Genomic DNA, 20,355 nt, shown 5'->3' with positions numbered 1-20,355 from the left:
ATAACATGATGTTCTACTCACCCCTGCTTGTTGTCGAACATTTGGAGCTGTTCCGAAGATATTCGAGAGGCGTCTGGCTGCTTACTTGAGATATTCGGCCATGAAACGGTTTCCTATGGGCAAGTTTATACAGGCACAAACTATGCTGTTTATAATTTATTAATTACTGTACACTAGCACTGATAACGTGGAGGTGCGTCGCTTACTTAAAAAAATCTGGGTTACTGTAATTTTGAATTTTTGTCGTAAAGTGGGTGTTACTGACGTCCTCGTCGTGCTACTGCCACAGACAGCCCACAGACCTGCTGCCTATTTATTCATTCGGCTAAAATTCAAAATTAGTAACCCGGATTTTTTTAAGTAAGCGACGCACCTCCACGTTATCAGTGCTAGTGTACAGTAATTAATAAATTATAAACAGCATAGTTTGTGCCTGTATAAGCTTGCCCATAGGAAACCGTTTCATGGCCGAATATCTCAAGAGAGCAGCCAGACGCCTCGCGAATATCTTCGGAGCAGCTCCAAATGACCAACAACAAGCAGGGGTGAGTAGAACATCATGTTATAATGTGAAATCAAGGGCCCAATGTCAAAAAACCGGTCTTATCCTTTAAGTACAAGACGTTTCGGATACTTTAAGACTTTAACTCAAGTAACATTTCAGTCAGTGACTTGTACTTTTACCAAAGTCATATTTTGGAGAGGTACCTATACTTTTACTTGAGTGTGAGATTTCAGTACTTTTTACAACACTGGTCAAAACGCAGCAGATTGAATTTGGATTGTGATGGAAGATCACATCCTTCATACAATTATTTTGTACACCAGTAGGGGACGCACAAGAGCCTTTTGTGCCACTGATAGACTGATTTCTCCATGTAATTTCACACACTAAGGAGGTAGAATGAACGTGGCACAGTGTTAATGTGCTCAGCCTTTCTTATGAATTCTTCTAAGCTTAGTGAGCCTCTACATCGCACTGGAGATTCACTTCTTCTATTCTGACCCACAAGATAACCAGATAAGAATGTTGTCCGCTTTGACTTTTATGTGTAGAGCTTTTGACAAATTCAACATCACCCAGCGCAGAGGGTTTCTCTTGTATAACATAAATTTATACTCAGTGATGCATCAGCGTGATGTTTAGCTCAAACACATCCTGGTTCATACAGACACAACAAACCACACTCACTGAATTGTTGCTTTGGAAAAAACTAAAAGAAAGACTAAAAGAGAAAATAGAGCAGAAAACACAAAACTAGAGAGATATTTAAACACTTAACAGACTGACATCTTACAAAACACACTTAGCAACACGTGGCATTCCAAAAAGTAATCAAGTGTGTTGTTGTACAGTTTGTTGTGTATTTTTATGAAACTCATTGTTCTTTCGTTTTATTCCATTTTGTTGTGTTGTTCTGTGCTGCGTTGTCACTTTTCAGAAACTGAGGATTTCTTTAGTTGTTGTGTTTTGTACAGTCCAGTGATTCTGTGTCTTGCAATCTAGACACTTTGAAGAAATTGTACAAATCAACGTGGCTAATTTTTGTCGCTTCTTCACTTCATAGATTTCCAATCGGCCTCGTGGTCTTTTTTGATATCCTTAAACATTCACTTACACACAGAGCACAGACTGGGCATTGTCACTTACTTATGGTACAAAGACATCTGTATAAGCCCACCTTTCAAACACACATATATAACTAACAATAAAGTAAACATATTAGAATGCCTCCAGTCGTTTTAACTCAGTGTGCCAAGTTCCTTCCTTTTACCACGGAGAGGGTATTGTGTGTTTCTACACAACATTGTCACAGTATTCATGTCAGAATCTTGAGGTGACAGCTTCTCAGCTCTTCTTCCACTCTGAAAATGTTGGTGACATCTACATTCACAGTAAATGAATGCTAACAATGAATGTTTGAAGATCATTCCCGTGACTCTAGTTTGTTGACTTAAGCGCCATTTTAAACACCAGCACACCATCCCAGTTCAAATGCAAACTTTCCCAACTTGATGTTGACCTTGTGTGTTATTGCAGCAGGAGTTTAATGGGTCTCACCATGTCAAAAATCATTTGCGTCAGTTAGCGGTGTGCTGGGGGGCAGCACCACAAAGGGACACCTCAAAGCTGGACATTCTGATCAGGTGGGCCAGCTTTGTGGTGCCTGACTCTGGTGATGGTGGCTGAAATGAGAACACACGAAGAAGCTGCCTGTCTCTCTGGATGACACGAGCCATCATCTGTGCACCATCATCATCAATCAGAGGAGCTTGCTCAGTGACAGGCAATTGCTCCCAAAGTGGAATATGGGCAGACTCAAAAAGGTCCTTCACTGAGCCATCGGGAGGAAGAGGGGGGGGGGGGGGGGGGAGAGAAACATAGGATTAAGAGGTCTGACTGTGCACAGAATAAATGTATTTCTTACGTTGAAATATTTAGTATCCCTAATCTAATTTCATCATGATTACGGATTGATTGTTTCCAATCTTCCAGGTCATAACAATCAAAGCATTTCGAGATAGCTAAAACTTCATTGTCATTTCTGCCGGACAGTGTCAGATTATCGGCAAGGATTGGATTATCACCACTAATCCCATTATGCACGTTTAAATCTGCCGTCAAACTGGTTTTCTGATGAGGATAACCCGGTGGAGAGAGTGAATCCTATAGACTACAGTAGAGTTGAGTCGAAATGCTGAACCACAGAAGAGCTAAGGAGTAAAAGAAAGAATTTGGCAATCAACACATTGTAATTCAACTGTAACCCAATTCAAGATGGAAAATAATGATCTAATTGATGACATCTGACACAGTGAGAGTGAAGCAACCGGAAATAGAAAAACGAACCACTGATGACGACTTGACTCCACCTCATGATGCCATTTAGCAACAGATGAGCAACGCTGCATGTTCATTTACTGCAGCCACAGTCACGCATTGCCATCACCAGAGCGCCCTACAGGAATACTTTCCAACTGTGTAATGTTTGTCACGGTGCATCCCTTTTCTGTTGCACCGTAGTTGTCTTACGAGCTAGCGGTTTCCTCATCCAACCCGAGAGTGCTGCTGCTGGCCGTGAGTTTCTCCCGTGCGCCGCTATGGATGTGCTGTGGATGGTGCCGCTGCTGCTGTTCCCATTCCTGATGTGGACCAGCAGCACGTTTGTTTTTTATTTCAAAAAGTTCTTTTACGTGGCCTGGATGATGCTCTTGGCCTTGGTGGTGATCCCCATGTGTTTACTGAAAAGCGGCGGCAGAGACATTGAAAACATGAGGTGAGTTTGAAATGTCGCTGGCATCGCCGTCTGACAGCTAGCCAGCGTTAGCATGTTAGCTGGTTAGCATCAGCAGTTGTTGATATTGAAGATTCAAATTAGGCTCACTACCCGGTCTTAGTTTAGCACTGATTTAGAGTGACATTGCTGCGCTGTAACGTCAGAGAGTGTCTAATGTACCGAAACATTTAACAATATGAGGGGAAAAAATAACACAATAAAAAAAAAAATCCTCAGTTCATTTTTAATCATACATATGCTACATTAGCCCCCTTGACACATTGGCACTGGGGAGGTGTTAATATTAGCTGATGTTGCTAAGACTGATTTGTTACGTTCAAGTTAGCGGGGGCATACTACTACTAACATGAGCTAACGGTAAGTGTCTAATTTAGATTTCAAACAAGACTCTCAACCAAGTTCCTTCCAGTCACATTCCTGTCATATAAGTTATATTAGATGAGAACATCAGTCTGCCCATTGAATAACACATGGGATGTTTATTTTTGTCTTCAAAGAAACCATAGAAATTATGCAACAAAATCAGTTTTAACTACTGGAACCAATATAGACTGAAATTTCTGTGGGGTATTTAAACGCACACATGTGCTCTCCAAATATGCAGTCCAACTTTGCTTTATTTAATCACATCTTTATTAATCTGTCATTCCGTTTCTTTCTTTTTTTTTCTTTTTGTTTAAATGTGTGCAATTCAGTCATTGAAGTTCGAGACAAATGATAGTGTTGATGGTTTAAATTTCTCATGTCTTTTCCTCTGGGATTTGCGAACGTTTTCAACAATTGTTCTAATATGCAGGATTGTTGTTGCTAATATAGATGATATCGAGCTGAGACCATGTCCGCTGATAGCTGAAATGTAGTACACGTTTAGTCCCAGTGTTCACTTTTCAGCAGGGGGACTTTCTATTGTAGAAGTTAAGTCCCTTTAGTGAGGATGGATTGCTGCACACAAATTACTGCATTCCACTAATTACCTTGAAGAGACAGATGCCAGATGGCAAGTTTCCCCTGATTAGATGTAGGTTACTGAATAGTTATGAGGCCCATCTCGTCTGTGAGATGTCACTTGGCCCTGATCTACTGACAGCAGCCCTGTCAGTTGCAGGAGTGGACCTCACTGCCTTGGTGCACTTGGAATAACTGTTTCACAGTCATGTCAGCCCTGGTGGTGGTGTCATGTTGCAACACTGTACCGTTATGTCAACTCAAAGGTTATATGGACCTGTTGACTTTGAGAAAGCTCGGGGTCAGACCTAAAACGGAAAGTTTACCGCAACAGACAGTTTTGTTGTTATTTGTGTTTGGATGCATGTTTCACAGACTTGCCAGGCGTAGCAGAAAGGGCCCAGTGATTCATTAGGACAGACGAGTCTGTCACAGGCTTTTGCTGTCACACAAAAGCCTGAATTCTGGGGTGGACTGCTGACTTGGCAGCAGACTAAGAGGACTTATATGTATTTTAGTAAACTGATGAGCCACAAAAGGCTTGGGTGTGCTCATTCAGTCAAAAGAATCCATAACAACCTAACAGGAGTGTTCCTGAAACACATTCTCAATTTATTATCAGTCTTGCAGATGTGGCATTTACATGAATGGCCACTTTACTTCTGGGTATTGGTCTGGGAGTGATTATCAGGATGGATCTCATAACACACTTAAGGGGACAGAGGCTTAGATTGCTCACTCACAATTGCTTCAGCTCAGGTTCCACGTTGTGTAATGGTCTTTTACATCAGTGGGGGACCAGTATTGTTTTAGAGTTGGCAGTTATGAGACCAGTGGATTACACACGTGTTTGGTCTACTTATTTTTAGACTTGTAGACTCTATACTGCTGAACAACTTTAATAATCCCTGAAGGGACGTTTTTTTTCCCTAACCATTACATAATACTTACAAGTGGTAAAATCACAAGAAAAAAGTTTCAACTTGGTTGTCAGTGAGATCAATCAGAATTATTCCTGCAGCTATATGTCTGGAAATCATAATGGTAATCTCAGAGTTTGTGAACGTGTCACTCGGTCTATAGTCCAGCCATCTTGACCAACCATTTTTTGCCTTTCTGAGTGAAGTAATCATTTACTCTGTCACTCTGTCATTGCGCCAGTGATCCTAGGCCCTGCCCTGTTCAACCGTTTGACCTTTAGCTTGTGAATGAGCTGAATAATCTTGTCAGCAGTATGTTGTCTGATGGTTTAGTAGTTTTGGGGGTTAAGGTCAAGTTCATCTTATATTAATTTATTAACAGCGATTATATTGTGTAGACTTTCTGATACTGAAATGAACCCAAGTCAAAGCTTGATGAAGAGGTTATAAAATGATTCAGCCAAGGTAATTTAATTCTCCTTAAATAATCTTCCAGTTGCTGGAACGCTGAGTCATGGGCTGAGTTTGTTATCACTATAGAGATACGTTAAAAGATAAACTGAAGATTATATTGTGGTTTAAAGGTTAAAGTTCTTTTCCTATAGTGCACCAGTGAAATGTGCTTGTTGGGTGCTGCCAAAGTATTCCACTCAGTCTTGTCTAAACCGTCTCATAAATGATTAACCATAATTTTGGAATTGGCATCAATAATTAAAAATGGTATCAATAAAGAGAAAATCTAAATCAAAGCACCAGCTCAAATTTAAAATGCATAAACAGACTATTTAGTGTCAAGACAAACATCAAACGTGTTTTTGAACAGTTAATACATTTATATCCGAGTACAATCAGAATTACCAGAGCAAGTAAAAGTCAATGGATTTATGAGTTTTTCACAGCAGGAGTTGGCATCATTACCTTCTAAATTTTTTGATTTCCTGGTCTGTTCAACGTTTGATAATCAAAAGATAATTACCAAATTTAAAAAATCTGACAATGAACTGTTGCATCAGCTCCACGCACATGTGGAGTCCCAGTTTAATATTCTCCCTGGCACTAGGTTCACTTGAAGCTACACTGGTTCCATTTTTTTATAAACATGCCAGCCACAAAGTTATAGTTGGTCTGTTTGTTCTTCATAGCCACAACCCAAGCTGATCTAAGAGTTCTTTGTTCTGGATGGGCAATGACTTGGAGCCACCGTTGCACCAAATTTGCTGTGGCGCTGGTTCTGAATTGGGCAACGGTTTCAAACCGGCACTGAAAGTGCTTCAGAAGGATTTTCTTTCTTTCTAAAGGCCCAATGTCTATTTAACTGTGAAATGATTTTCAAAGCACCATCAGCTCCCTGATCAGAAGTTGTGATCATATACTTTCTGTATTTCTTTTTGGAACAAGCGACTTTTTGTCTATTTCTTTTTCTTTTCTTTTTTGAGCCAACCCAGACCTGTTGTCCGTGTCGCTGAACATGAACATACTCCCTCTCTGGCTTCGTCCTGTTGCAGGGTCCATCTTCTATACACGCACTATGTTCAGACCCTGTGTCTTCTTTGTCATTACACCGTAACTTACCCATGAAATATGATCACATCACCAACCGATCAGTTGGAGTCATGCATCTATGTTTAGCTGTGTGCATTTTTACTCTATGTACACCGTCATGTCGGTGTCCAGTTACTACAGTCCTTTAAGGAACAGAGATTCCTCGGCATATCTTGGTTGAAGATAACTGGTGAGATTCAAATGGGGAATTTAGTCTTTAAGTCGATGCCGAGGAATCTGGTTGCCATTTTATCCTTTTAAAGTTAGCACTTGATGCCAACTTATTACGCCGCTACTGTTGCTTGTGAGTCACCCGACAGCCTCTGTGTGAAGCTGCAGGCTAACTGAATTTGTTTTGACTTGGTTAGGAGTGTGCACGTGGCAGACGAGGAATCCGACAAACTCTCGCTGTTCTAGCTATTTTTCCATGGCATCTTCTGCCCTGAGCTGACTACACGGTGAAGGAGGACATTTTAGCCTGAGAAAGTCAGAGAGGAAGCAGGAAGAGCAGAGGTCCAGGAGGAAAATAAAAATAAACAATGGAGGAGTTTTAGATTAGTTTAGCTGCCCATGGGCATCCAGGGGGTAACAGGTTACAGCTGCACAAAGAGGCACAGCTGTAAACTTTAGATACTAGAAAGGAACAAGTTAATTTGTGGAGTTCCCTTGTGGTCTGTTCAAACTTTGCTTTAAGTGAGACAGAGAGTAGAGTCTTCTGTTCAGCTTTACAAGCTTGGGCTTTTGCTTCCCTGTCTCGAGCATGGAGAAGCAGCACGTCATGTAAATGCATGTATCGTAAACGTCACATCACCAGCTAAACCAGATAATATCTCCTTTTTAGAGCTGAAGCATGAATTTGGTGTCAAGATTTTTCTTTTCATTATATCCCTGTTGAGGTCATTAAAAATATCTTTCTCTCAGAAATGAATCTTGGAAATGATGAAAGGAAATGTTTAACCTAAACTAGTGGCGTAAATGGTTTCAGGGTGGACATTTCCACATATAAGAGCATGTTTAGAAGTTCCTGGGTTACAAACATCATGGTAAAGTCTGAAACTGGGTGAAACATTCCTAATGTTGAAATGATAGCTAAAAGTTACCTAAACTACAAGAATATTGGGAGAATCAGGGAAAACAAAGGAGGAAGATGCAGGGGGTGTGTAATTGAGTGATGAATGACTGACTGAAGATGGAGAGTGGCTTGGCTTTTTCCCCTGAGAGCGATGGTTATTCAAGTTGGTGCCATAACAGAAGCCAGTGTGTTGTTCAGGAAAAAGGCTTGCTTGTGTTGTGGTGCTGTTTTGCATAGAAAATGTTGTCATGTTACGACTGCATGCTTAATTCAATGTGGTGCTGTATTACTCTCTTCTCTTCTGTTAACCATATACTTAGTTTATATCCATCCCGCATTCAATTCAGTTTTATTTCTAAAGCGCCAACAATGTCATCTCAAGGCACTTCAAAGAGACAGCCCAACTGAAGCCAATTGGAATACAATTCATTCTAGTATGAGCATATATTCATCCTGAAAATATTTGTTTGAATAAATTAGTAATAAATGTTCAACAGTTGTTCATCCCTACTCTTCCAAAATGTACCTACAAAGATTTCAGAGTTCTTTTCTTTTTTTGAATTAAATTAATGTCCAGGGTGGCCTGCAAATCTCCTTGTATGAGTGTTTGAAAGTAAAAGGGCTTTTCCTGCTGGCTAAAAATGTGGATTATAGATTATATACTCGCAATAGCCCAATGGCAGATCCATTCCCTTTTGTCTTGTATCTGCTTTAAATAGAATTCATTAAAAAAAACATGTAGGTTTTTCAAATAAATGTTACGCAAAACTGACTTTACATATACATGATTTACTCTTGGACAAACGAGTGTAATTGTTAGAAAAGTCATTCATTCATGGATTCATTCAGTGTGAAATGCCTTGCTCCAGGGTAAATTTGAAGATGACGGAAACACCTTCAGCTTCAGGCTTTTCTGTTTATCTGGTTGCTTTGAATAACGCTGAAGGCTTTCCTGATCAGGCCAGAAGTCAACTTGGACACGTCTTAAAGGAGATCAGAGCTCTTATCATCTGTGTCTGCATAAGGGTTGAAGATTAGAAAAGTTAACCCGTCACAGAGGGGTTTAAACACATCTGTCAGTATGTTTTAGTTTTAAGAGGATTACAACACGGTAATCATTTCAATCATTGGTCTTTTTCTCGTCTGCCCTCCATCAGTCAGGCTCCAGTAATCGCAAAAGTGGAAAAGTTGAGCATCTTAAGGCCAAGAAAGGCTTTTTCAAGGTTTGTGGGGACAAGTTATTTCAGCTAAGATGAGAGTTAATATTGAATAGTTTGGCTTGCTTCTGAAAGTTTTAATGATGCATTTTGGCCAGAAATCTGTCAGTTTCTTAGATTTTCTGACTTGAATTTAAAGTGTTACAATCCAAGGTCCGTCCCTACGACTGAAACTCCACTTTTAGATGAGTGACGGTACGATTGTGTTTCTGGTATCGGATATGTGCCATAAATTCAGTGTCAGATGCAGGCGGGCAAACAGATGGTAAGCCGTTGTTTCTCAGAGTTAATTGGAGCGTTACACTTACCTCAAGCAGTCGTTTAATTACTACTATTGCCGATAAACATCCAGGGCTGATGAGGATTTTGAACATGAGCGAACATGGTTCCACCAGATGTCTTTTTTTCTTTTTTTTTTCTTTGAGAAGTAGGTGATTATTTTGTTTGATTAAAGAGGAATTTCTAAACATCTGACCTCATGGCTTTTATATATTCCAGTTTATTCAGACATGAGATGCGTAACATTTAGGCCTTTATATGTCTGTGGAAGCAGCAGCACGTTTACATTGGTGTTCCTCACAGCTTTACATATAACTTACACACATGCTATATTATATATATATATATATATATATATATATATATTCTATTAGGTACAACACTGGAGTCCTTTATAGAGTCAGAGTATTCATGCAACATGTTGCATTCCTTCAACTGTTTGCAAAAGACTTTTTTTGGTTTTGGTGGGCAAAGTTTAGTCGAGCAGTCTGTGCTTCTAAAGAATTTTAACTGAATTCTTCTCGTCTTACCCGCACACATAAAAAGAAAAGAAGTGCTTTGTTTAACAGGTCACATGCTAAATTATGACACTAAGCAACTGTACATGCCTATCTATTAATATGACATGCAGCAATTCAGACTTGTTCCGTGTTGAAATTGATGCTTAGCCTACATGACACAAGTTCCAAGCTTAAAAGACTGACCTTTGCTCCAGAAAACTGCCAGCCTGCTCATTCAAACGTGGCGCTGACACTTTCAGTCGCCATTAAATTAATTGAGAGCCCTACATGTCTGGAAAGGGCTTCAAATGTTGCCTTTAGTCCTTGTGTGTTAACGCAACCTACACTTAGTCAGCACTGTAATTAATATCTTTCTTTCCTCCTCAGGATCATCCGTGTCATGGTTCGCCATGTAAAGTACTTGCTGGGTCTTCGATTTGAAGTGAGCGGTTGGGAACATCTGCAGACAGAAGGTCCTTATGTCATCATCTCCAACCATCAGAGCTCTCTGGATGTTTTGGGTGGGTGTTGTAGTATTTTCTGAGTATAAACATACATTTTATGTTTCCATTTCAGACAAAGACACATTTTATTCAGGGCAGACTAGGAGATTTAGTCTGTGATGAAGAATAATAATGAGAGATGTTTCTCGGTATTAGGGTTCATCTCCATGTGGACATGAGTGATTGCGCATCGAAGCAGTGATGGAACATAAATCGAATATAGTATACTGTAAGAAAATGGAGGGTTTTTTTCAGCTTCAGCAGTCAAATAGCGTTGCACGTGTTGTTCCATTACATTCATCTGCCGTAAATCACCAAAGAAGAAGAAGAAATGCGTTACTCCTATGTTAAGCTCCCAGTGTTGTGTTGTTTTGGGTAATAGAGCAGAAGAAGACAGAGCTTAGAAATAGGGGATTTAAAAGAACCTTGAGGTTAGACATCTGGTTTTACTCAAGTACAACCAGGACAAAACCTTTGATTCACTATTGTTGTTATACAACTAATATGAGGAACCTCTTTAGCCAGTTTTGCCCTGATTAAACATCAGGTAATGCAGTGTTATAATTGGCTTTGTTCTTAAACATTATGTATTCATATTCTGTATTTCTCTAAAATAACCTATATTCCTATCTTGTACTTGTACACTCTGCTCATACTATGCAATTTGTCCCACAAGAGGAAATCCCAGGTAGGAATAGCCTACAATTCTACAGCCAATATAAAGTCCAGTTAAAGGATTCATTAAGTTAAAAAAAGAAAAAAAAAAAGCTTTTCAGATATTCACCAATTCATTCTTTTATTCATATCCATTCTGAGAATTATGGACTTCAGAGGCAACTGACTTACAGTACTGAGGTTAGTGACTCAGCTTTTTATGTTTGTTTTATTTATAAAAAGAAAAGAATTCAGTCTGCTCTGACAGCATATTTGAATTATTCATGAAAACGTAGGTATTTGCAGTTATATAATCATTTAAAGATGCAAGCCACTGCATGTGGGTGTTATATTCCACTAAAGGTTGGAAAAAAAGGAAGTGGAGATGCATCTTTAGATCTTTAACAGGTGAATCATAATGGGATGGTGAACCAAGCTCTAAGAATAATCCAAGATGGTTGTGCAGATGGCAGGTTTTTTCATTTCCTAATCCTCAGGGACTTGAGTGATATCATCATCATTGTACCTGGTAGGAATATCTGTACATTTAGCCGTTTGCCTTGGGCGTTTGAACACATTGGACACACTTAGATTTTTGTTGAAAGGTTCAGCAGTCTGCCACAGGAGTCACAAATTTAAGAATTGTAATGTTAAGTTTAGGCAGTGGGTATTTTGGATTCTGCATCCAAGTATAAGTGTGCTGAATCTTCTCTCCCCGGCCAATAAAATGGAAAAACGCAGCCACTGCTTCCCGTGACTAACATGGATTATTCACCGTCTGCTGCTTTATTCTCCATGCAGATGACACCAGGTGGATCTTTATAAAGGAAAACGGGAGTTAGCCGGTTGTGCTTTCAGATAATCAAATGTTGGATAACCACCTAAGGAGTTCAGATGCCACCTCTGTTTTGTTCTCATCAATAAGTAGTGACATCACATCCTCAAGACTGTGTGTACAAGGCCTTCACGGGATGCTGGTGGTTTAAATGGAGAGACAATTAACCATTAGCCTAATTGTAGAGAGAACTCCCTCTTAGACATAGAAGCATGGTCAGAAATTAGCAATAATGAAAAGCTTTAACTTCCTACTTTGGATGCACTGATTCCTGAGCTGGATGAGCTCAGTAACTCAGGTGCTGTTTACACATACCCGGGTATTTTGATAAACGAAGACCTTTCCCTTCGTTTGTGCCTTTCGTTTATACACAAACGGAGTTTTTTCCTCCGAAAACGAAGCTTAAAAAAAACTCCGGCTAAAGTGGAGATTTTTTTAAAAACTAACCGTTTAGCGTTTGTGTGTAAACTGGTTGAAAGAGACAAAAATGGAGTTTTGGGAATGGAATGAGGAGTTGTCGTCATAGTACAGAGCCCCGCCCCTGTCCGCCATATTGGCAGGATGCTAGCGTGAAAACGCCATTCTCTCCGTCCATTGTTTATCTAGCAAGCATGGAGGTACTAGCAGCATTTCTGTTGTTGAGAGCTATACTCGCTTGTGTGATTTTTGAAAATTACAGTCATACAATGTATTGAACAACAAAGACATTTTTCACGGCTTTAGCAGTTTTATAGTCCAGCGCTATGTGTAAAAGTAGCTCAGTCTCGCTATCAGTCCACACACATGAGCCTGGCGCCATATTTTCTTCTTGAAAAGGATCCGGAAGTTCTTCCTGTCAGCGGTTCTCTATTAGGCTTCTGATTGGCTTGTGTGGAATTCTCATTGTTCTAACACTGCCACCGTCAGGCTTGGCGTAATTTAACAGCTCTTGATAGCGTATTTATGCGGATCAATGTAGACGTGTTTTTTTTTTAAAAACGGGGCTGTGTGCACCTAGTTTTTTTTCCAAACGAAGGTTAGAAAATATGCGTTTATCAAAATACCCGGGTATGTGTAAACAGCACCTCAGTGACATGAGGAAACCATCCCCTCACTGAATAGACTGTCTGTTGACCTCGGGGGTTAATGAGGCACACACTGCTGACCCACTCTCAGATTACCTCAGAATAATTCAAGTAATTGAGTGAAGCACATGACACTGACTTGACATTCGTTTTGTGAGTTAGGTCAAAGTTGTCAAACCAAATGCATTTTTACAGATCTGCTCTGTGCTTATCACATTATTGTCGTGTGCTGCAATGCATTGTGGCTGCGCTTTAGCTCAGTTGCAGCTCTGTTGCAGATGCAGAAGTGGAGTGTCTTGTTTTCAGCTGCCTCGTGTCTAATACAGTTCTTACTCTTTTGCTGACATTCTCCTTTTTACCCCCCAAGCAAAGCTATATATTTCCCAGCAGCTCATTTAGATTTTGTGGCATATAGAACCTTTTGTTGCCTTATCCCTTCTTTTAGATATTGTTGTAGCTGATATCTTGAGTTTTATTCATTTTTTAATTTTTTTTATTTCATGTCTGACAGTGGTATGGTTTTGAGGTGATGAATTGAAACCAAATCTTTGTAATCTGAGTGGGCAGGACTGTCTGTGGCAGCCATGACATGAACTGGAATCTTGTGTACGTTGGCCATTAGTCACAGTCTGTTTGGAATCTGCCCGTTTAATTCTGCTCCGCCGCTGTTTGGTCAATGCCACCAAACAGAACTTAGCACCTCTTTCAATTCAATAAGAGCAACACAGCACAGACCACGACTTACCTGGACCGAATGTTGAGGCCTGCTAATAATATATCCCATCCAAATCTTTATCTGTGCTTATTCAAGTAACTGCCACTTCATTTGGTTGTAGTTATTAAGATGATAGTCTAAAGAGAATGTAAGATTGCTTTATCTCAGCTTATTGTTGAGACTGAGAGTGCAGCAGGTCACCATGTAGCCACAAAGGGTCTATTATGGTAGATGTAACATTTATATGTAGAGAGATGTAAATGTAACAGTCACCATATATTCCATGAAAAAGCTTAAACCTAGTCGTTTTGAATGCCTTTAAACATTTGTCTCAGCCCTAAATCTGACTGTAAAGGACAGTGATTTAGCAGAGGTGCGTTTTCTCTCCATCAGAGCCCTGGAGAGTTTTTTTTTTTTTTTTTTTCTCGCGGTGGTGAGTGATGAGCGCGGGACCGAGGCCAGGCTTGTGACAGCAGGGGGAGCGCCAGGCATCTAATTAGCGCTGAGAAAACTCAGTATGAGGTTGATTAGCCGCCCAAGTTACCATGTCAACTGCTACACCCAGCCATTAATAGCAGCTCTTCTTAGAGTTGATGTTATAAAACGATAACCTCACTTCGACAGATGGGGCAGCGTTTGAAACACTCGTTTTAAACACTTACTTATTCCAGTACAGACAACTTATTTTGCTGTTTCTTATCATTAATTCAGCTGATGTAGACATCCTTTCTCCGATGTCATGTGACATCTCACTCTGACTGCACAGCGGTTGATCAAACATGGAGATTACTCCTATCAATAAAGTAAGCTCTCTGTTACGTCATCACGTCACACTTTATATCTGATAGAAACCAGGTTCTTACACAGCCATGGAGACATTGAGGTCATTCCAAACTCAAACACTTAAATGTCACATTGAGTCACTGCTGCTGCTGTACATGTGAGGTTTTTAACACGTTGTTTGGAGAAGACACATTTTAAGGTCTTTTATTTGGTCTTATTTTGTATGGTGTAAGGTGTTTTTAACTTGAAAGAAGTCCCTTTTAGTGATGCCCACATGTTTTTGTTATCCAACTTCGTACGAGCACCTGGTACTTTACAGAAGTAAAATATTGGGAGTGAAACATTTAGTGGTATGGAGACTGATGACCACTACAGCTCTACGTACGGAGCTTTTTTTGTAAAGTTTGAGTTTTGAGAAGACAGAAAAGAGGGGGAAAAAACCACTGTAACACCATTCAAAGGATATCTGGAATAGGGAAACACGAGTTAATGACCACAATAATGTCACATGTACATAATATCATTTGAGAAATTAAACAGGGGAAAAAGAGAGCAAAGCACTTATTAAAAGCACTTTTTGTCCCTCTTAAAGTTTGGGTTAGTTAGGATTAGCTGAAGTGAACATTTTCCTGTGTATAACACATATAAACGTGTATATATGCCATCGCTTTGGCTGTTTAAGTGCTTGAGCAACAGGCTTCTTGTCTCGTCTCTCAGGCCTGATGGAGATCCTACCTGACCGCTGCACCATGATTGCCAAGAAGGAGTTGATTTATGCTGGCACAGTGGGCATCATCTGCTGGCTAGGTGGCATCGTCTTTATCAACCGCAAGAAGACGAGCGATGCCAAGAGTGTCATGGCCGACGCTGCCCAAACCATGCTGGACGAGCAGGTAAGCGACCAGTTTAGTCAACAGAGCCCACATCTTCATGTTTGGGGTTTGTGTGGGATGATTAAATCACCGTTTCCTCTGTTGACTTCTGCAGATTCGACTGTGGGTGTTCCCAGAAGGAACACGAAATCAGAATGGCAACCTCCTGCCCTTCAAAAAAGGGGCTTTCCACCTGGCCGTGCAGGCACAAGTGAGTATATTTTATTTGCTGTCCTTAGATCTCACCCCCTTCTTTGCGCTTTGTGTGGTCAGTTTATGAGGATAAGTTGTCCTACCTATATCCTCTATGTAAGTTAAGTCAGGCTGTCCTGTGCTCTGATGCACACCCTCATCCTGTTCGTTCTGCTGACCCTAACTGAGGGGCTGAGCTGATCCTGGCTGTGCTCCAGGAAAGTTCGGCAAACTTTTGGCTCGTAGAAGAGTGATCTGTAGTATGGTGCTGCTTCCAGACACATGGGGGAGCTATCAGGCTTATATGCAGCATGGCCAAGCCAAAATTCAGCCATGTTTACTACATAAATGATGCCATTGACAGGCACCACTGATCCAGTCAGGCTTAACTAAGTGAACATTTTAAAATGGTGGGAATAGTTTATTTTTATTTTTATTTGGGAATCTGTGTTTTGAACCTCTCTGATTTTGTTTTTCATTTAGTGTTATGTATTGCCCAACTCCTTTACATTAAGTTTATAGAGGGGAGTGCAGACGCAGCTCTCAAAACAGAGTAAGTGCAGAGTAATTCACAGCTCAGCTGTGTGCATTTATGAGCTTTATCTCTGCATGCATGCAGATGGGAGGTCTCTGTTCTGGAGTCCATGTTTCATAGCACACACTTGGGGTCAAACAGGTGGAATAAATTATTTTTGAAAAAGGTTTGTTGACTGAAATCTGTCCAGAAACCACAACTTTGTTCACCTCAGCAAATTATGTTGTGTGCATAAACCTAAAGATGGATATCAGTTTGGTTCAGATGTGCATCAGAGCTGAGAGGCTACAAAAATAAACCCTTTTCCTTCTCGTTGGCAAATGCTTTATCATTTTTATAGTGGCTCTGCAGCTTAGAGTTAGCTTATGTTTGAAAAAAAAAAAAATTTAAAATGTGCGTTTGTGTGCGTGTGCTTGCGAAGTCAATCTTTGGATTTACATTTGAGACTATTTTAACCTCTGTTTCATTCTGCTGAGTTATAGTGCAGCCTTTCCATTTGTACTCAGCCAGCCAGATTGAGTGGAAGCAGGACAGACCCCAGGGGCAGAAACATTTGGCTCAGCCTGTCCCATTGAAGGGGCTCTTGGGGCCTCAAGAGAGCATCTCAGCCTCTATTGGTGGCAGTGGAGGAGATGGAGATTGCTAGTGTCAAGCTGAGTTTGTGTGTGTGTGAGAGAAAATGTGATGTTAGTTCAGTCAAGCTTTTCTGTGTTTCCCAACCTTTTACTTGCTTACAAGACGGGGAGATGCTTCTTAATGTGACTTTTTTTTTTTTTTTTTTTTTTCAGGTTCCCATCATACCAGTTGTTTTCTCCAGCTACAGCAACTTCTACCTTCGGAAAGACAAGCAGTTCAATTCGGGTACCTTTTGCTTTACTTCCTGCTACATTTATTTAAAAAAAAAAAAAAAAAAAAGGGGGTATTTATCTGCATCTGTATGCAAAGAGCTACTTTATGTTGAGTCTTCTGATGGAGAAGTTCTCTTTGTTTCAACAGGGACCATCACATTGAGGATCCTTCCAAAGATTGAGACAAAGGGGATGACGTCAGAGGATGTGTCATCTCTGTCTGACAAATCCTACGATGTGATGTGCTCTGCTTTCCTGGACATCTCTAACTCCGTACCCAAGAGCAATGGGCCCTTAAGGCACTGAACACTTGCCATTCTCTCGCCTCTTTTTCTGCCCTTGTCCCAGACCCCTAGACCTCCGCTTTCCCCAGGTTGTCCCATCTCCTGGCCAGGAAATGACATGATACAGGTCTCTTCTTGTCTTGTTGATGCCTGGCCACCCAGCACAGTCAGTCCTGACCCTCAGCGCTGCTTTGCACGCCGTGAGTGGAGTGACGGACAGCCAGCCGACCAGTATGGATGTGTGTTGTTCATGCATGCCTTTAGGATGGCTCTTTCCATCTTCATCCTCGCTTTGTACTCTGGCTTTGGGAAGCCTGGCTTTGTTATTGTCCTACTTTATCATCATTTTGTACTTTCTTTGGCCTTTCTCTTCCCCTTTTGTCTGCATCTGCCTTCTGTTTAGCAGATGAATTTCGGCATTTTTTTTCTCTTTTCTGTTCATAAATGTCACAGGATATTTATGTGCTCCTCTCATGCACCCTTACTTTTCGTTACCTTTGGATGCACATGTGCACACATATATTCAAAGTACCCTATCTCCTTCTTTCCTTTGCTTAGAGTGTGTTCTCCCTTTTCTGCATTCCAGTCTCTTGCCTAAAGACAAACGGAGCAGGGTCTCCACGAGCGGTAGGATGTGTGGAGGTGAGAGGTCGACACTGGTCGACAACAGACTTCTTTAGTTCTGTCACTATGAATTCAGCTTTATATCCATATTGGTTCGTCAGCTCAATGACCAATTGCTCCATGACGTACTTCATAATGTCAGAAAGCAAGGAATGCAAGATACCGTATTTAACAATCGCACCCATCTGTGCTGAATTAATGGACTCACATGAATCAGTTTTCAGTGTTGTGTATTGTTGGTGTATCATGGTGCGGTCGTTCAGTTTCTTTCCAAACCAACAGAAATAACCAGCGTGCAGCAACGAGTGTCTACAAGCTTTTTTTTTTGGTCTATTTATTTTCACATCAGATAATCTTGTCTTTGTTGCTTTTCTTTTCTTTTTTTTTTTCTTTTTTTTCACATGTTTTTGTTCCTGAGTTGGAGCTCATAGGTGAACCTATTTAAAATGTGTCAAAAACAAAGTGACGCTGTTTCCAGCATCGCTGTTCCAAAGTGCAAGCTACCTGCTGTGCCATGACAAAGACTTTGTTTTCAATCTTATCCCTGTTTATTATCTTGTTATGATCTGTGTAATCAGTCGTTTACTGATTGGTCACTGGTTACTAATTATTGCTCATGTTATTTTTTATTTTTCAGTTTTCTGTTGCATTATTCTCTAAACCTGACACGGGTTTGATGACTTAAAATGCGTTTTGTTGACTGGCTAAATGAACAGCTGATTTTATTCATCTGAAAGCAAAAAACCTGTTTAGTTGTGATGTTTTGACTGAGTTCTAACTTTACCTCTGTGGAGAGTATTAGATTATTCAAAGGTTTGTGAAAATTTTGGCCTTAAGTTTGATTGGTTGTTGCTGTTGCACTTTGGATTGTACGACACGTTTTCTTATTACCAACAAACTAAGACTTCTAACTACATAGAACTGACTGAATTGTTTTATTTTTGCATCCAGGTCTTAATTTTGCTCATTGCCTTCACACTTTCACCCATTTTACCCATCAAACACCATCTGAGAATGTACGACAGCCTTCTGGTTATTGTTTTATTAATTTTTTTCCCCCTGAGTAAAAGTGGGATGTTATCTTGCATACAGCTGGCATCAGATCTAGAAGATGTTTCTTTGAGCTGTCTGTTGAATTTAGACTGACCTGTTGTGCACATAGACGCTCTAAAGAACCCGTGAATGGATTTATCTATATTTAGATACTACTGTACACCTGTTCACTGCTGCTCATAGTCGAATGCAACGGTAGTTTTAGTGATTCCTGCTTTAAGTACATGTGAAGGTCAGGGTTTCCTTTCTTTAGGGTTGGTAAGGAATATATGCTCCAGCTACTAATAGCCCATTCTTTCTTTCTTAGTTTACAGATGTGTTGAGTTTTTTTTTTCTAAGTTACTAACTTCTTAGAGCAGATTTGACCTCTGCAGTGAGAGGTCAGAATGTTAAAAAAGCACTCTACCAAATTTGTTCCAAAAATAGTAATTATATCTTATTTCCTGTTGATTTCTTTGGTTATATACTGCAGATGTGATTTGTTAGCTTTGTGACATGAGCCCAATCCAATAGTCTCTGCAAAACCTCCAGTTTTTCATATTTATTGGAAAATATTCCCAACCTTATTAAAGCACTTTCCAAGGTGAGTTCAGGTGCACAAAGTTTTGTTTTTTTTCTCCTTTCACCAAAGTGTAATTTCAATTGATATAAGAAACGGAGCTGACGTCCTGCAGAGCCTTGTGTGTGAGGTGTGTGTGTGCGGATGTGTGTGAGTCTTTACTGTGCGCGTGTGTAAATATGCACACATGGTATAAATGCCCATTATAGTATCTGGTTAATATTGATGATATAGTGATCATAATTTCACCTGTTCTGGGTAAATGTGAATGCCTTGCATTAAAAGAAATAAAAATTCTTTTTTTTTTTTTTTTTTCTTAACTTGTTCTTGACGTGTTTTTGTCTGTTTCAAAACTAGGGTTGAACAATATTTCCTCAAACACAAGGTGGAGATTATTGTATTTTCAGCAGCTTTACTTGTATTCCACCACATTTCTGGAGAGAAGCAGCTTCATCACCTTAATGTGCCTGCTTGTGTGAAGTCATTTGTCTTATTGTTGGAAAGAAAATCCAATAAACTTGCCAAGTTTTTGAGCTATTTGAGAATTTTATGAACTTCTTGTGATAAGGAGAACATTATATTCTCTAATAATTTCTTGAATAAGTGGATTCTTATTTAAAAGGGACACAGTGTGATGTGGGTGTGGAATGGCTTGACTTGCACCTCATCAGCTACATAATAATAATAATAATAAGATTACTTTGTCATGTACACACGAATGTTAACACGAAATTACTCCTCCGCATTTGACCCATCCAGGTTGGCACCTGTTGAACACACATACACACGGTCACACACACATTGAGACAGAGGCCATACACTGGAGCGGTGGGCAGTCAATGACAGCGCCCGGGGAGCATGGGGGTAAGGGTGCCTTGCTCAAGGGCACCTCAGCTGTGGCAAGGAGGTGGACTGCCGCCCCTCCAGCTGTCAGTCCATCAATCCTTTTGAGTGGCGAGAGTGGGAATCGAACCACAGACCTTCCAGTTATTGGACGACCCACTGATCCACATTAATATGTGTGTTTATTAGCTCAGGACTGTGTCAAATGTAAAGAAAT

The 20,355-nt window shown here is 40.2% G+C and overlaps 1 protein-coding gene across 1 annotated transcript; it reads left to right on the top strand.

Annotated features, from left to right (window-relative positions):
- The first annotated feature begins 2,800 nt into the window (after window positions 1-2,800).
- On the top strand, window positions 2,801-19,828 carry agpat2 (1-acylglycerol-3-phosphate O-acyltransferase 2 (lysophosphatidic acid acyltransferase, beta)). The gene is made up of 6 exons (XM_075456153.1): window positions 2,801-3,278; window positions 10,162-10,295; window positions 15,046-15,221; window positions 15,316-15,411; window positions 16,716-16,788; window positions 16,924-19,828. The coding sequence occupies exons 1-6, from the start codon at window positions 3,103-3,105 to the stop codon at window positions 17,079-17,081; spliced, it is 813 nt and encodes a 270-aa protein (XP_075312268.1). The 5' UTR covers window positions 2,801-3,102; the 3' UTR covers window positions 17,082-19,828.
- The last annotated feature ends 527 nt before the right edge of the window (window positions 19,829-20,355 follow it).

Source organism: Odontesthes bonariensis, chromosome 22 (genome assembly GCF_027942865.1).
Source record: "Odontesthes bonariensis isolate fOdoBon6 chromosome 22, fOdoBon6.hap1, whole genome shotgun sequence".
Taxonomy (NCBI): Eukaryota; Metazoa; Chordata; class Actinopteri; order Atheriniformes; family Atherinopsidae; genus Odontesthes; species Odontesthes bonariensis.
This window is presented reverse-complemented; position numbering and strand designations above follow the sequence as displayed.

Coding starts and splice junctions, on each gene's coding strand:
- agpat2 (XM_075456153.1), top strand. CDS start 3,103: ATGGATGTGCTGTGGATGGTGCCGCTGCTGCTGTTCCCATTCCTGATG. Junction 15,222..15,315: donor AAACCATGCTGGACGAGCAG/GTAAGCGACCAG, acceptor TGACTTCTGCAG/ATTCGACTGTGGGTGTTCCC. Junction 16,789..16,923: donor AGACAAGCAGTTCAATTCGG/GTACCTTTTGCT, acceptor TTGTTTCAACAG/GGACCATCACATTGAGGATC.